General features: G+C 40.5%; 2 protein-coding genes across 2 annotated transcripts in view; both read left to right on the forward strand.

Annotated features, from left to right (window-relative positions):
- LOC109467671 (acid-sensing ion channel 1-like) overlaps window positions 1-18,555 on the forward strand; it is a 208,525-nt gene that overhangs the window by 23,219 nt on the left and 166,751 nt on the right. The gene's annotated exons all lie outside the window — the stretch shown is intronic.
- Window positions 1,554-3,397, forward strand: LOC109467670 (tripartite motif-containing protein 2-like). The gene is made up of 2 exons (XM_019765713.1): window positions 1,554-1,906; window positions 1,955-3,397. Exons 1-2 carry the CDS (start codon window positions 1,577-1,579, stop codon window positions 3,395-3,397), a joined length of 1,773 nt encoding a protein of 590 aa, XP_019621272.1. The 5' UTR covers window positions 1,554-1,576.

The following is an 18,555-nucleotide window of genomic DNA, read 5'->3' on the forward strand; positions in this document are numbered from 1 at the left end:
ACACCAATTTAATTTGTTGGTTCTCGGATTCGCCTCTTTGTTTTTTTCTGATTTGCAAAAAAAAAATAAAATTGATTCTAGTCCTGAATCAACTGAAAAATGCTCATATTTTGCCCCCAACAGTTGAAGGAAAGTCCTTTTCTCCTACTTGTTACAGTTTTCCCATCTATCATTGCAGTGGTTGATTAAAAGTCAAAATTCAATGTTTAAGTTTTAACCCAGCCTTTTGTGTTGACTTCATGACTCATTCCGTAGCATTTAAGCCTATAATGGGATGCCTAGACCTTGTTTTTATTTTTTATTTTTTCGCCCTGTCGCTTCATTTTTTTCTGAAAAAATCCGAGAACCAACAAATTAAATTGGTGTGGCCTAAAGTTAGGTTGTGGCATATCTACAAAATGTAGCACTTAAGCAAAATTGATACATGGTACATGTAGCAGTGTTATGCAGGCAGACCAGTTCAGACCAGAACTTATTTTCCAATTCTAATTTACCAGCCTTTAGTTTGTAGGTTTGACACTGATGTAAGAATATCTACAAAATGTAGCACTTAAGCAAAATTGATACATGTACATGTAGCAGTCTGTGCTTCGCAGGCAGACCAGTTCAGACCAGTTGTGGACTATCCTTAGGCCTTTATATCTACAAAACGTATCACTTTAGGGCCAAATTGATACATTGTACATGTAGCAGACCAGTTCAGACCAGTTGTGGACTATCCTCAGGCCTTTTGCCAGCTTTAGTGCACAGGAGTTAGATATTTCCCAATTCTAATGACAAATCTAAATTACCAGCGGAGAGTTTACCAGAAATACAGTGCAAATAAAACACCTTACGCCAAGTTACGGTATCATAGTCACATGACCTGCACCTGTCTGGCTGTTTAATCACTTATTAAAAGCACGTCGGCAGAACGTACTGCACCTGCGCAAAACCCGTAATGCATTGTACATAGCACTTCAGAAGAACGTCTCATATAAGGTTGTATTTGCTCGTATAAGGTTAACATTCCGACAGTAGTTTTCAAATGTTATGTCGGAAAAAATATCGTCTGCAACAAGCAAAATTCTAAATTGCAACGTTGATCAAACATCCACCGAATACCTTGAAAATCCAGGGTTCTGCGCAGGCGCAGTACGTTCTGCCGACGTGCTCTTATTAAATACTTAATGATGGGTTAAACCAACTCACACCTCAGTAAAGGGATGTTGTTTATATTGTTTATTGAATACATACTGACCAACTCATACTTCAATAAGGTGTTTATATTGCTCATTATATACTTACTGATGGGTTACGGGTTAAACCAATGCACACCTCTGGGGTGTTTATAATGCTATTAATAAATTCTGACTCCACAATAAAGGGGTGTTATTTTGCCTAGTAAATACTTACTGTATTTGTATTATAATTGTCTTGGCTTGGCATCGTTTCCGAAGATTTTAACATAGCCCATTAAACACTAACCGTGTATGGGTTAAACCAACTCACCAACTAATTGAGTGGCCCTGAGCAAACATGTACGTAAGCTGGACTTTGACTTGGGGCGAGGCTGCCACATCAGCAGGAAACAATCATGGCGGCTGCACCGTCAAGTTTGGGGACACAAATCCGTGAGGAACTGTCCTGCAGCATCTGCCTGGAGCTGTTCACCAGGCCCAAGGTGCTGCCCTGTCAGCACACCTTCTGTCAGGACTGTCTACAGGACCATGCAAGTAGGCGACTACCCCTCCAGTGCCCAAACTGTCGTCGGCAGGTCAGGCTGCCACCCCAGGGGGTCGCAGGTTTGCCAGACAATCTCATGGCAGCAAATATGTGTGAAAGATTCCAAAACCAGGCTACACTGACAGGGGAAACAAGGCAGCAACCCCAGTCTGCAAACAGGTGCAGTTCTCACCCTTCTGAGGTACTCAAACAGTTCTGTAAACAATGTCAGATTCCAATTTGCGAACAGTGTTTTGAAGAGGCCCATGATGATCATCTCACAACAACCATCAAAAAAGCTGCACAAGAAAGGAGTTCCACAGTCCAGGCCTTGATCAACGATGGAAGAAATATCATGGAAAGTTACTTTAGCTTCCTCAGAAGTCTGAGGGAAGAAGAGAAAACCCTGAATGAAAAGAAACAGCAGAGAGACAACAGCATCATTCAGGCCTACAACCAAATGGTGCAGAAACTGGCCAAGAGAAGAGACCACCTCTTGTCTGAATCAGAAGAAAACCACACAAAAAACGTGGACAGAGTACAGACTGAAAGGGACCGAGTGTTGGCAGATGTCAATGAACTGTCTGCTGCCTGTGATCGAGCAGAACAAGAACTGCAGCAGGGATGGGTCGAGATTCTCAGTCAGCAAACCGCTCTGACAGAGGTGGTAGGAAAGTACAGAGGAAAAGCAGCACCAACTCCTGTACAAACCCAGCCTGCTGTCTTTCAGCCCACAGACACCCCCGTGCCAGTATTGGGACAAGTGACGGTCCAGTCTCTCCCATCTGCACCTATCCCAGCAGCACCTGCAGCAAGGGGCACAGGTCATCACCATGGTAACCAAAGGCAAGGGGAGCATCAGCCTCAGAAGGTGACATTTGGTGAACTGGGATCAGGAACAGGTCAGTTCATGTGTCCAAGTGGTGTTACAGTGTCAGATGAAGGGGAGATTTTTGTAGCAGACAGTGGGAACCAGAGAATCCAAGTCTTCACCCTGCAGGGAACGTTTGTCCGACAGTTCCCAACAGTCGTGTCAGGTGGACACGAGATACACCCACTTGATGTGGCCATGGACGGGGAGGGGAACCTGTGGGTGGTGCGTTACACAGGCTCTAGATCTGCTGGGTTTGCTGTGCAGTACAACAAACAGGGCAGGGTGCTGAGGAAGTCTGACCTACAGAAAAAAAGGTGTCCCAGAGCAGTTGCCGTGGACACCAGGAGGAACCACATCCTCATCACACAAACCACAGTAGACTGGGACAACAAACATGGTCAAGTTTTAGTGTTCAGGCCAGATGGAACACTTGTGAGAACTGTGGGTCAGCAGCAGAGAATGAAGCGCCCAGAGTACATCACTGTGGACGGGGAAGGGAACATTCTTGTGTCAGACTGGGAGAACCACTGTGTCTATGTGTACAAGGAGGACGGACAGTTTCTGTTCCAGTTTGGAGGCAGGGGAAGAGGTGAAGGTCAGCTGAAGCAACCTAGTGGCATCTGTACAGACAGGGCAGGGAACATCATCGTGGCAGACCATGGAAACAGCCGTGTGGAGATGTTTGACAAGACAGGAAAATTCCTCAAACACATCACTACAGACATGAAGGAGCCATGGGCTGTTGCCATGGCAACACAGGGACAGCTGGTAGTAACTAATCATATGGAGGACAAAGTCAGCATATTCCAGAACTTCTGAATCTAAGATAACAAATTTTAAAGCAAGCAACTTAGTCTAAACCAATCTGTAAGAATATCAATTTGCAAAATCTGTTGTGTATATTAAAGTAAGTAACCTCTTATGTGTGTGTGTGTGCGTGCTCCTGGCTTAAATAGAACACACTCGACTAAAATAAAACTTTGCCACTAATAGATACAGTTAGAACAGAAAATATGTACACCTTGCAATGGATGTTACATGTATTATAAATTGATCATGATTAGGAATATAGATAGATTAAGGTAGATAATTTAATCAGTAAACTACAAATGAATGTAAATTAAAAAAAAATGGAAAAACTTTTTTTTGACCAGTCACAATTCTCGAGGAAGGTGACAGATGGTCACTGAAACGTCGGCTGAATAAAAGACCTGGTTCTGTAAAAAGAGTCTCTTTACTCAATGCATACCAACCTGATGAAACTATTCACTGGATTGACATTAAGCCCTGAACAGGCCATGCACCAACTAAAGTCGTTCCCCAATTCTAATGACAAATCTAATTTACCAACCCTGACTTCATAAGTTTGACACTGATGTAACAAATGTAGATATCTAGGGCCAACTTGATACATTGTACATGTACATGTAGCAGACCAGTTCAGACCAGTTGTGGACTATCCTCAGGCATTTTGCCAGCTTTCGTGCACAGGGACCTGAAGCCCTGGACAGGCCATGCACCGACTAAAGTCGTTCCCCAATTTTAATGGCAAATTTAATTTACACGACTCGTTAACCCACAGTCTGCTGAGAGTTAATAAGTTTGACACGTATAAAATAAACGGATTCATTACCACAGGAAAGTTAGAGGACAGCGAAACTGGGGCCACTCTAAGTTGTATTGTTGGTTCTTGGATTTATGAAGAAAATTCCTGCCAGGATCCCTCCATGTAGACCCTCTTAGGACATAAATATTACTGCTACATTTTCTCACTTTCTCCAGAAATAATGCTCATACGTTTTCACAATTTGTCCACACATATAACTGCTTCATTCTCTCATTTACATTTAAATGTTGCCAGGATCCCCCATGCAGATCCTCTATATTTATGTGGGCTCCTGCTGACTGGAAAGTTTAAGTGTCAGGATCCCCCCATACAGACCCTCTAGATTTATGGGGGGCTCCTGCTGACTGGGAGTTTAAGTGTCAGAATCCCCCCATGCGGACCCTCTATATTTATGGGGGACTCCTGCTGACTGGGAAGTTTAAGTGTCAGAATCTCCCCATACAGACCTTCTATATTTATGGGGGGCTCCTGCTGAATTGGAAGTTTAAGTGTCAGAATCCCCCCATACAGACCCTCTATATTCATGGGGGCTCCTGCTGACTGGGAAGTTTAAGTGTCAGAATCCCCCCATGCAGACCCTCTATTTTATGGGGGGCTCCTGCTGACTGGGAAGTTTAAGTGTCAGGATCCCTCCGTACAGACCCTCTAGATTTATGCCTGCCGAGTTGGGAGTTTACATGTAAGTGTCAGAATCCCCCCATACAGACCCCCTATATTTATGGGGGGCTCCTGCTGATTCTGGAGTTTAAAGTGCTGTTCACAAACGCAGGCACATTATTATTTCTCACGCATCTCATCTTCCGTTCTGGCTCTTAAGCAAATCAATTAACGATTCGTTAGGGAAAAATGGGGAGGATAATTAATGACGAATGACATCATTTTCATTCTGCAGATTACCACATACATTTTCAGATTGTGTGCAGAAATATTACTGGAGCTACATTTTCTCATTGTCACTACAAATATTACTGCTACATTGTCTCCACAAATAATACTGCTACATTCTACATACATGTATTACTGCTACATTTCTCCACAAGTATATAACTGCTACATTTCTCCACAAATATTACTGCTACATTTTCTCATTGTCACAACAAATAATACTGCTACATTCCACAAATATTACTGCTACATTCTACAAATATTACTGCTACATTCCACAAATATTACTGCTACATTCTACAAATATTACTGCTGCATTCCACAAATATTACTGCTACATTCTACAAATATTATTGCTACATTCCACAAATATTATTGCTACATCCACAAACAATACTGCTACATTCCACAAATATTACTGCTACATTCCACAAATATTACTGCTACATTTTCTCATTGTCTGCAGAAATATTACTAACAGCGAGCAGATTATTATTGGAATGAGCAGAGCACTTTGGACTAATCTCTCTGGCTGTTCACAGCTTAGAGGTACATATCCAATATTTTGTCAAAAACATCTCTGTTACATAGCGGATCATAATGAACCCCAGCAGGGGTCTTCACGCTTCGTTAAAAGTTTAAAAATCTCAGGATTTATTCCAAAGATCTCAATATTTTAGACGAAATCTTGAGATCTTATGAGACAATCTTGAGATTTTTCATGACAATCTCAAGATCTTGCAGAAAATCTTAAGATGAAAATGAAAGGTCTCAAGATCTTTCCAAGTTGTTTTCAAAGCATCTTGAGATTTTTTCATAGCATCTCGAGATGCTTTAAAAATCTCAAGATTACTTTATAAATCATGAGATCTTTAAAAAAAAACTTGATATTTTTAAAGCATATCGAGATGCTATGAAAAAATCTCAAGATGGTTTAAAAACAACTTGAAAGATCTTGAGACCTCTCGTTTTCATCTTAAGATTTTCTGAAAGATCTTGAGATTGTCTCATAAGATCTCAAGATTTCGTCTAAAATATTGAGATCTTTGGAATAAATCCTGAGATTTTTACACTTTTAACGAAGCGTGAAGACCCCCGCTGGGGTTCATTATGATCCGCTATGTAACAGAGATGTTTTTGACAAAATATTGGATATGTACCTCTAAGCTGTGAATAGCCAGAGACATTAGTCCAAAGTGCTCTGCTCATTCCAATAATAATCTGCTCGCTGTTTACTGTCTTGCCTATTCTTCAGGCTTACACTAATTTTTTTTATGTCTTTGTAGGGCCGGCATTCTTATCAGTTCGTTTTTGTACCGGTATCTTTTAATTTCCATCAGGAAAGTGGCAGTGTGTTGCTACTGCCCTGCCAATTTGATACTGTCTTGTGGCCAATTTAATGCTATCTTGTAGCGAGCGAAAGATCTGCTTGGAGATTACTAAAGGCAGGTCTACATGGAAAGTTGCCAAAGTTCTGTCCAAGTAAATTTCATTTTATATCCTATTGGATTGGTGCAGGGGTGAAGTTATGCTGCCCAATACATAAGGCAGCACCAATTTCATTCGTTGGTTCTTAGATTCGCCTCTTCATTTTTTATTCCATTGGATTGATCCTGATGGAAAAGATTCCAGTACAAGAAGAAAGCCCAATAAAATTATTGAAAAATTAGCAAAAGCCTAACATCTGTGTCCGACTCCATAATATCACCAGGGTCCATAATATCACCACCTTGAGAAAAAGTGTGCTTAAAGATATTTTTACTGCAGCATACTTTTGGTATGCACTCCTGCACACCTCAAATGTACATACATTGTACCTAGGGTATGTTGCAGTAAAAATATCTTTAACCACACTTTTTCTCAAGGTGGCGATATTATGGACCCTGGTGATATTATGGACACAGATGTTAACCCTCAGCTTGGTGAGTACTGAATAGCCATCCAGTGGAACTGGTGTAAGTTTTGCCTAACTACACAGTCACCATGCCTAACAACATGTGCATTCTGCCTAACTCTGCAACTCCACCGACACTGCTGAAAATTTGCCAAGGCTCTTAAGTACTTAACAGCAGGATTTGGTGCAGTCCTGGGAATTACTGTCAAACTGCACTTAACTAGTAATGCTGCGGTGGAAATGCCTTTAGTTGGAAAACTTTGACGGGAAATACATAAATTGTTACTCCTGGTGTTTTAAGATAAAAACCTGTCATTTTTCTCCATAGACTCAATAGCCTACATTAGCATTTCTATATCTGTATCAGTGTATAGCCGGTATAGCCGCCCTTCGGTGTAACACACCAGCTTCTGTATCTGTATAGCCGGAATAACCGCCCTTTGGCGTAACACACAAGCTTCTGTATCTGTATAGCCGGTATAACCGCCCTTCGGCGTAACACACCAGCTTCTGTATCTGTATAGCCGGTATAACCGCCCTTCGGCGTAACACACCAGCTTCTGTATCTGTATAGCCGGTATAACCGCCCTTCGGTGTAACACACCAGCTTCTGTATCTGTATAGCCGGTATAACCGCCCTTTGGCGTGGCGGCAGCTAGCTATATCACACCGAACGACTTGTTACACTCAATCTTTGCACATTAAGTTGCAGGAGTTGTTTAAAGCTTTCTAGTGATGATGCCCCAACTGTGCTTGGTGGCAACGAGTTCCACTCTATGTGCCGTGGTGGAAATGCCTTTAGTTGGCAAACTTCAATGGGAAATATATAAATTGTTACTCCAGGTGTCGAAAGATAAAAACTGTCATTTTTCTACACAGACAAGGTACAAATGTAGACTCCATGAGCATTTATTCACCAGGTTTAGATTTATCCAGCACTACAGGGAAACAGTAACTAGTGTGTTTTGAGATCTCTAGTGCAGCACTCCCAGTATTTAAATGTAAATCTACCATGATAACGCTTACTTGAAATGACAATTGCAAGACTCTGATAAGAAAACCAAACACCATTACAAAGTTTTCGTGAACGTTTTTGAACGAACATCACGAACTTGACATTGAAATTCACACATGTACAACCTTGATAAGAAATAAAACTGCATCAAGGCGTCAATTTTCAAATGTAAACCTACCATAAAGCTTACTTGAAATCATAATGACATTGCTAGAAATTGAAACACAACACCATTACTAAGTTTTAATGAATGCTTTTGTACGAACATCACAAAGTTGACATTGAAATACAAACACATACAAACTTGATAAGAAACAAAACTGCATCAAAGCGACAATTTTCAAATGTAAACCTACCATAAAGCTTACTTGAAATGACATTGCAAAACTCTGATAAGAAAACTCACCACCATTACTAAGTTTTAATGAACGCTTTTGTACAAACGTCACAAAGCTCACATTGAAATGTGCCGAGTTGAAAAGGCAAAAAACTGCATCAAAGCGACAATTTTCAAATGTTAACCTGTCATAAAGCTTACTTGAAATGACATTGCAAGAATTCGATAAGAAAACCCACCACCATTACTACCTTATAATGAACGCTTTTGTAGGAACGTCACAAACTTGACATTGAAATGCGCGACCTTGATAAGAAACCCCGTCGCCACTTAAAGAATGTCTCTAATCCTTTGAGACGTCTCGTTGGAACTGATTTCTCGCTCCTTATCTCTATTGTGGTTCTTAAGACGTGACTTTCAATCTTACCTTCTTAAGGCATAGGAAAAAAACTTTTTAATTTGTGTTTCCTGTTTCAGTCCTGAAAAAATTAGGGTCGGTAGGTAGGGATTATCTTTTTTTTTTAAAGAAGACTTTGGCAATCTCTAATGATTGAACTTATACAATGGAAAGTCCTTCTCTTCCTAGTTGTTACAGTTTTTCCATCTATCAATGCAGTGGTTTGATTAAAAGTTCAAAATTCATTCTTTATATAATATCATCAACCCAGCCTTTTGTGTTGACTTCATGGCTCCTTTCGTAACATTTGGGGCTATAATAGGATGCCAAAACTGGTTTTTATTTTTTTTGCCCTGTCGCTTCATGTTTTTTTAAAGAAACCGAGAACCAACAAATTAAATTGGTGAGGCCTGATACCCGCCCATGTCAGCAATCGACCGCAGAGCTTGACAACTGTGCCGCAATACCCCATCAGGAATGCCATTAATAACACCCCCCTCTAGGGCACAATCATACCAGCCCCCGAGGTGCCTTGAAAGGCAGAATCATTCCTCTTCTGGTATCAAACAGCAAGAAAAAACATGATTATATTTTATAGCCACTTTAGCGCTATAGACGCATTTCTCTTCTGATATCAAATGGCAACCGAAAATGATCGTATTATCTGGGTACTTAGCAGCATAGACACATTTCTCAGCAGAAATATTAAACTGGAAGCAAAAATGAAAAAGAAAGTAGAATCTAGCCACTGAACATTGTATTTGAAACAATGAATTTTGAACTTTTCATCAGACCACTGCATTGATAGATGGAGAAACTGTAACAACTAGGAAGAAAAGGACTTTCCTCAACTGTTGGTGGCAAAATATGAGCATTTTGAATTGATTCAGAACCTGAATATCTAGCATAAAAGTTCACCTGTGTTGGTACAAGTCATTTACATGAAATGGCAACCAAAAATGATCATAATATAAATCTAGCCAACAACATAGAGAAATTCCTCTTCTAGTATCAAATAGTAAAAAAAAATATATAATTTTAATTGCCAACAATATAGAGACATTACTCTGCAAATATCAAACTGTAGCACAGAATGGTGCTATAATCTAACCACTTTCCTCAATGGGTTGTTCAAGGCTGGAAATACTGGGGGCATGTGCACCTTACTGCACCCAAAATTGGAGCTGTGCACCCAATTTTTTTTCTGTGGGTGCACCCAAATATTTTTGTACATATCAAATGTATCATAGTATGCAAGATATTCATAGCATAAAAGTGTCAGAAAATATTAATATCTTTGTTGTAGTACTTCTTTGTAGTAAGATTTTGAAGTTTGCTCCAATATCAGATTCAAGTTTTAGAAGAGGAGCAGTACGATCTGTGATTAGGTTTTGTTTTATACACCAGAGCACCTATTCCTAAAAATGAATTTCCAGTCCTGAGTTGTTGAAGCTATCCAAAAGAATGAAAAATTTAAATGGTACCAGCCACTAGTACTGTTGGAGAGATATTCCTCTGACAGTATCAAACTGCAACTGAGAATGATTGTGTAATCTAAATGGGTTGTTGCAGGTATAAAAATAATGAAAAATTTAGCGGGCCCAAGTTATCTAGTCACAGCAAAAAGACTTTTAGGCAAAGGATGTTCAGATTGAGGAGGTTTTTGCTTGAGGCTGAAGGAGTCTTTTCATTTTTTTTATCACAATACAGTCTATCACTTCTAACAAACAGTTTTGAAAAGTTTGTGCCAAGTTTGTGAATTGATAGTTAGAAGGGAAGGGATTCAGCACCAAGGACAGGTCTCATACACCCTAAAAACTATCTAAATAGAACTTTAATGCAACATTTCTGTATTATATTATAACACACATTATAACAGAAATAGAGATAGAGATACTGTAATGTAAAGGGAAGGCAATCAGCACCAAGGATAGGTCTCATATACCCACCGTCCTGTCAAAATGTGTCTAAAACATTTCCAATACAACATCTCTGTATCATTATACACCTTATAGCAGAGATATAGATACTAGAATGTAAAATGAAGGCAGTCAGCACCAAGGACAGGTCTCATATGCCCACCATCCTGAAAAAAACTTCATTGCAACATCTTTGTATCATAGCACACATTATACATGTACATGTATAAGAGATAGAGATTGTAATGTAAAGGGAATGCATTCAGCACCAAGGACAGGCCTCGTATACAAGGCATCCTGAAAAAAAAACTGTCTAAATAGATCTCCAATACAACATCTCTGTATCAAAACACACATTATATTAGAGATGTAGATACTATAATGTAAAAGGAAGGCAGTCAGCACCAAGGACAGGTACCATCCTGAAAAGAAAACTGTCTTAAGTCAGACGTTTCAGCTAGTATCCACTAGCTTTTGTCAGTGACTGGGTGACATATCTCCAATGCAATGCCTCCCAGTATAACACACTCCTGTATAATCTAAACTGTGCAAACCTGGGGGTGCTACACTACAGATCTCTCAAACACAGTTTTTCAAAGTGGCAGATAGACATAAACTGTTGGATGAAGGGTGAAGGAGGCGGATAATAGTTTGCTCTGCGGCAGTGTGCAGCTATTTTTCTGTTATTTGCGGGTATTTTTCTGTAGTTTGGGGCAGTTTGCAATGTGTGGGGAGTTGATTACAAGTTGGGAGACGAACAAAAGTCTTGTGGTCGGAAGACATTTGATTGTCACTTTTTGTCAGTGTCTTCTGTTATAAGACCTGATATAAGGTGTGTGTACCTGGTTAGAAGTTACTCTTGACTTAATGATATCTATCGTGTCTTAAGGCCACACCAATTTAATTTGTTGGTTCTCGGATTCACCTCTTCATTTTTTCTGATTTGCCAAAAAAAAAAGACAACAGTTGATGAAAGTCCTTTTCTTCCTGGTGTAACAGTTTTGCCATCTATCAATGCAGTGGTTTGATTATTGTTTAAATTTCAACCAAGCCTTTTGTGTTGCCTCCATGGCTCCTTTTGTAGCATTTGGGGCTATATAGAATAAGATGACCTGTTGTTTTTTTTCGGCCCGTCGCTTCAAAGTTTTTCTGGAAAAAATCCGAGAACCAACAAGTTAAATTGGTGTGGCCTCAGACATTGATTGTGGAGTATTTTGTATTCAGGATGCACATTTAAGGTGTTCCGAGTGTGGAGATTCCATCAGAATAAGTCATTGTCTTTCTTAAGTTATTGTCTACGACTTAAAGACATGACTGGATTCAGGTGATGCAAAACCTGTCGGCTGAAGAACAAAGAGCCTCCCTAATCCAGGCTTAAGACGAGGATTAAAACAAGTCTTGAGATTATATTCTAAGTCATGGATTATCCAAGTCCTTTGTGTCCACAATGCTGAAGTGTGAAGTGTGCGGAGATTTGATTAGAATAAGTTTCTTTGATGCCTTCTTAAGAAAATCTATCACGTCTTGGAGTCAAGAAAAGCTGTTGGCTTGAGAAGAAAGTCTCAGAGTTTAGATATCAACATCTTTAAGGACATTTGTCATGTCTTGGAGTAGAGAAAAGCTCCCAGCTTGTGACTAAAGGTGCGTTCAAGGCAACATTTCTGTATCAGGGCTCAAAATTAAAAGGTGGTCCAGTGGCCACTGACCACTAAAATTTAGACTAAAAAGACACTTTGGGGCATTTTTGGGACAATAAAAAAATAATCAACATCAGAATGGCAGCCCTTCTTTTGTTTATCAGTCCCCCCAAATTTCCTGTATATACAATACAAGCCATACAATACTTCTAAAAAAACAATTTGAAAGGAAGGCATTCAGCACCAAGGACAGGTACTTAAAGACAAGATTGGACAGAATAATGTAAAGGGAAGACATTGATTTGAAGCTGTTTTGTATTCAAGCTGCACCTTAAGGGAAATGTGTTTTGGGACCTGATTACAGCCTGTCACTTTGGCATTTCTTAAGAACATCTATCATGACTTAAGGACATCAAACTACAGGATTTAAGTCCATAGGACTGAGAAGAAAGGAAGTAAAGAATTCCCAGTCGAAGGTCTGACAGACAAGTGAGACAGATATTATTGATTCTGTTATGTTTTGTATGCACCATGTGTAGGGTGGAAACAGTTGACACGAAAGACAAATTCAGAATACATCACTCTTTAAATTGCCATTTTGCTTTTAAAATTAGAACATTATCATGACTTCCAGACAGGCCCTAAGAATTCCCAGTCCAGGGCTGGAAATACTGGGTACATGTGCACCTTAGTGCACCCATATTTGGAGCTGCGCACCCAAATATTTTCTGTGGGTGCACCAGTACACCCAAATATTTCTGTAGGTATTTTTGTACATATCAAATCAATAATAGTTTACAGGATATTCTTGGCATCTAAGTGTCAGACAAAATAATAAAATCTTTGTTGTAGTTCTTGTTTAGATTTTGAAATTAGCTCCAAGTAAGATCTGTAATTAGGTTTCAGAGATACGTTTTGTACATGTAGGAGAAAAGAAAGACATTGATCCAGAGGTGTTTTGCATTCTTACTGTGCAGGACCGGTTCACAGTTGACAATGACTTTGACATTCCCTTTAAGCAAATCTATCATGACTTTAGACATTCAGGCTACAGGAAGTCTATTTGACTTGAAGAAAGAACCCAAGAATTCTTAAGATTTATGATGCATGTAAGAAAAGAGAAAGACATTGATCCAGAGGTGTTTTGTATTCTTGCTGTACAGGACTGGTTCACAGTTGACACTCATGTTGACATTCCACTAGGAAAATCTATCATGACTTACAGACATTCAGTCTACAGGAATCCTGTTGGACTGAGAAAAAAAGAGCCTATAAGAATTCCCAAGGTTTCAAAGAAAAGAGAAAAAGACATTGATCCAGTGAAAGGTGTTTTGTATTCATTGTGTGCAGGGCTTTGACACTGACTTTGACATTCCCTTTAAGAAAATCTATCATGACTTAAAGACATTCAGTCTACAGGAAGCCTGTTGGCCTGAGAAGAAAGAGCCTCGAAGTCGGGTGTTTACAGATAAGGGCGTCAGACATTGATCGTAGCATGTTTTGTATTCATTGTGTGAGCGCCTGGTTCACTGTTGACACTGAAGACCCATTCAGAATGTGTCACTTTGATGCTTGTTCAGGAATATATATCACGGCTTAGGGACGCGAAAACTCAAGTGAAGACAAGCTGTCAGCTTAAGAACAAAGGCTGTTCCTTAAGCCAGGTTTGAGATGTTGGAAGGACACACTTGTGATATGGAGACATTGATTGAAGCGTTTTGTATTCGCAACACGTGGAAGTGTAATCCATGAAGGGGCAGTTTGGTTCTGGACAGTTTTAGTACGATCCATACTTCCTAAAGTACATGTATAAAATTTGTCTGGTGCAGGTAATTTCCAATGATATTTGCACCAGTTCAGGCTTAGGGTAAGAAGTCATTGATTGAGGTATTTTGCATTCACGACACACGACACAGAATAACCCTTGAACCACCAGTTTGCCGGTTTCTGGACAGTTTTTACTGCGATCGATACTAACCAAATCCTGAGTAGTAAATTCTGTAGGTAACATTTGTCTGGTGCAGATAATCGTCAATGTTACGTATGCAGAAAAAATGATTATGTCAAGCACTGGAAAGCTTAGTAACCTTTGTGGTGTAAAAGAAATTACATGTATAATGGTCATGGGTTTTGCTTTTAGCTTTCTAAATTATGACTGGTGCAGGAAATTTCAACGTTCAGAAAAAAGCGTTTCAAGCCCTGGAAGGGTAGCATCCATTGATTGCAGCATTTTGTATTCACACTGCACAGTGCAGGTAATCCTTGAATCACCAGTTTAGTTGATTATGAACAGTTGTTAGTGTGATCCATTCTTCCTTAATTCTTAGTGGTGAAATTAAAACTTGTCTTATGCAGGTGATTTTCAATGTGCAGGAATGCGTTTTGAGCCCAGAATGGGTACCCATATGATAAGCATCCATTGATTTTGGTGTTTAATATTCACAGCGCAAGACACAGAGTAATCCTTGAACCATCAGTTTGCCGGTTTCTGTGCTCGAGGGAACGGCGCTCAGTGGAGCGCGGATGGGACCCAAGGCCGATAGATTTCCTGTAAAGTACCGTGGCGATACATCACCATGGCAACGGGGAAATGTGCATCGATTCCGTCAGTCTCCGCTGACAGGGGCAGTCAGAGTGGAGTTTACTCACTCAATACACTCTGATCTGTGAGCTGGTGTTCAGATGGACACAGAATACAGATTGTGGGTTCGGGTGGCGTAGTGGCATTGTGTTCGGCTCAGAACCAAGAGGTCCCGGGTTCGAATCCTGCCCGATGCCACCAATCTTGTGCCCTTGGGAAAGGCACTTTACATGACTTTCCTTACTTCACTCAGGTGTAAATGAGTACCTAGCTTCGGTTAGGGACGTCCCTCAGATAGGACGTTAAATGGAGTTCCTGTGTTTATAGGGCATATGGATACAGAATACAGATTCAGGCAAACATGTTCAAGACAGGGATGTTGTATTGGAGGACTTTTTAGACACATTTTTTCAGGATAGTGGGTATATGAGACCTGTCCTTGGTGCTGACTGCCTTCCCTTTACATAATTATATTATTTATATATAGTATACCTACCACTATTGTAAAGTAAAGATGACATTTCACAAACTTACTAAAAGCACACATAGCCACTTAAGATGGCAGGACTATGATGAAATACCGGTATCATGTGGCAGCACTTATTTGTGGCCACTTTTCTAATATTGCAACAGCGACACCTACATTGTACAATATAGCTGCAGTATGAATCAGAACAGTCATTGTTGCTCTGAAGAAGGTGACAGATGGTCACCAAAACGTCTGGTTGTTGAATAAAGACGATTTAAGCTACCGTCAGTGAGGTCAATTTAGAGAAAAGTAAACATCCCGGCATCTTCAGCCTTTAAGCTCCAATTCCATGGATCAGCCCAGAGTGATGAAACATCAGGAATTCTGGAGCAGCCCTCGGAATTACGGAAACCCTTGTGGGAGTTATGGAATCCTGTCTGGGAATTACGGAATTCTGTTCAGGAATTACGGAACCCCGTGTGGCGTGCAGGGTTGGGATTTGCCTAAGTGGAGTGCAAGGACACCAGAACAGAGGGGATTATGGGAACAACTGGGTTGACACTGCACACTGGGCGGCTTTTCTGACTGGCAGCTTGGGATCAAGTGTGGTCAGTAAACTGTAAAAGGTCTGTTGGGTAGGCAGATGACTTTGTAAATGATGCCCTGCAATTCACTCCTTGTATCACTGCATTTCAAATGCACTCTGACGGATGATACAGATACACTGTACACACACACACACACAGACACACACACACACACACACACACACACACACACACACACACACACACACACAAAAACAAACACACACAGTCACACACAGACAGATACACACACACACACACACACACACACACACACACACACATGCACACACACACAATCACACACTCACACACACACACACGCACACACACACAAAAACACAGATACACGGTACTGTGTTGGAATGGCCCGACTATGTGCATAACTATCTGGGGGCACCTGGGTTGTGTCTGCGTATTTTCTGCCTGAGCGATCACGCCTTAGCTGATGAAGTGTGGGATTTAAGTTGGGGCAAAGGGAAGCACCTTAAGATTACAGGACGGACACTTGGGAGGCACCAAACACTTAAGTACCGGAGTCTTGGAGCCGGGCTGACTACAGAGCTGCTCCCCAAGGTCAAACACGTGCCAATGTCGTACATGTCCGCACTTAAGATCAGGAGCAACCTTAAATGATTTACCTGGGTTGAAAATACTGATAGGAGAGTAGATTGTTTGGAAGAAAATTGTAAGGCATAAAATGGGTCCACGGGGAAAGTTAATCTGATTTTTGTTTCTTTCACACTCATAATGAGTATCAATCACAATTTTTCCAAACTTTTGATTTGATTTGATTTATTGAAATTCCAACAGTGCAATACACGAGGAACAAAGGCAGCTGTTGCTGGTGTTGCGTCCCGCACATAGAAACAAATACGGGACAGACAATACTCATTTTCACTTGAGTCTAGTGGGGAAAGTCATGTAAAGTGCCTTTCCAAACTTAATTCATAAACAGACAATTCCATTTGTTTTCGTCACTGTAACATCCTTATTTCCCTTTTAGAACTGAATAGTTGTTTGGAAAAACAGAAAAACAGAGCAAAAACTATAAAATTATGATAACTATATGTAAACAGAGAAAAAATAAACTCATAGTACCAAATCTGATGGCAATAATTCTTTAGTAGATGTGAAACCTGATACTTTGCATATTGGCGCAGTCACCAGTCAACTTGCCACATTCATAATGTAACCAGTATTTATGTAGAGAATTATATACTAAAAAATGTAGAAAAATAATAAAATCATTGTTACAGTACTTTTCTTGAGAAGTGAAACATAATAATATTTATTCTAATTTTTTGCTGACATTCTACTAATTTCATCTTATGATATGGTGCACCCAAGAAATTTCCAAAAATGAATTTTGAGCCCTGAGACTTGAAACATGCTATTGGTGCATATTGGAGATTATTTTTCTATACTTAAACAGCAAAATTATTTTTCCTAGGCGTTAGTTGATGTGAAACATGCTATTGTTGCCTTATGGCCCAGACACCAGTCAACTTGCCCATCCATAATGTCAGCATATTTATGGGGCGGCTTCTGCTGGAGTTTATAGTATTGATTCAAATTGACATTTCACAAGTCGAACGTGAACAGAAAAACAAAACTTCGCAAAATCGGTACGTGGAAATTTATATAAGGTTGCCTGCTACATCTGCTTGGAGATTATTTTTTACACTTTAGGCCAACAGGATGCTTTCCTGCGATATGCAAATGAGATTTTACCCCCAGCATTCGCAATGCATCGTGGGAATGGGAAAATTGTGAATAGTGTTTGTTTCATAAGGGGTGGTTCATTGTATATACCAGGGAGTGTGTACACACTGTACAACCATGCAGACAATAGAGACTCAGCTTAAAATTTCTGGTCTAGCCTCCTTTGAAGGCGTTCTGTGCTCTGCCATTTTCAGGGATAAGCATACATGTGCTAGTAACTAGGGTTGGCAAAAGGAGCTTCTATTGCGTGCGATCTGGCCGGCTGATTTAGCGTAGAGCATTGTTGGGACCCCCCATGCAGGCCCTCATAAGATTGACAGTTACATGTATGTGAGACTGTCGTAGTTAAGGTGGCCCGCAAGCACTTTTCCGTAGAGCGTAATCAAGCGTCTTAATTCTACGTAGAGTGTAGACAGACCGCTTTTCACATTTTGCGTAGAGCGTATTTGCCATTTTAATTCTACGTAATGCATTATAGCCACCTGGAATTTATCGTAAAGCGTAATTGAGAGGTTTCCAAATTCAGCGTAGAGCATTGTCGGGACCCCCCCTTGCAGGCCCTCAGTTAATAGTCCATTTAGTCCTGCCGTCAAGTCTCTCAGACTGATTTAGCGTAGAGCGTTGTTGGGACCCCCCCATCAGACCCTCATGTATGTGGGCCTGTTGTAGTTAATAGTCCATTTATTCCTGCCGCCAAGTCTAGCCGGCTGATTTAGCGTAGAGCGTTGTTGGGACCCCCCCATGCAGGCCCTCATAAGATTGTTGGGACCCCCCCATGCAGGACCTCGTGTATGTGGGCCTGTTGTAGTTAATAGTCCATTAATTCCTGCCACCAAGTCTCGCCGGCTGACTTAGTGTAGAGCATTGCTCGCGTTGTTGGGACCCCCCATGCAGGCCCTCATAA

Source organism: Branchiostoma belcheri, unplaced genomic scaffold (genome assembly GCF_001625305.1).
Source record: "Branchiostoma belcheri isolate BF01 breed outbred unplaced genomic scaffold, Haploidv18h27 scaffold187, whole genome shotgun sequence".
NCBI lineage: Eukaryota > Metazoa > Chordata > Leptocardii > Amphioxiformes > Branchiostomatidae > Branchiostoma > Branchiostoma belcheri.

Bases quoted from the DNA above. Each gene is read 5' to 3' on its own strand.
- LOC109467670 (XM_019765713.1), top strand. From the start codon at position 1,577: ATGGCGGCTGCACCGTCAAGTTTGGGGACACAAATCCGTGAGGAACTG. The intron at 1,907-1,954 runs GTACTCAAACAG...ATTTGCGAACAG, and splicing joins GCAGTTCTCACCCTTCTGAG to TGTTTTGAAGAGGCCCATGA.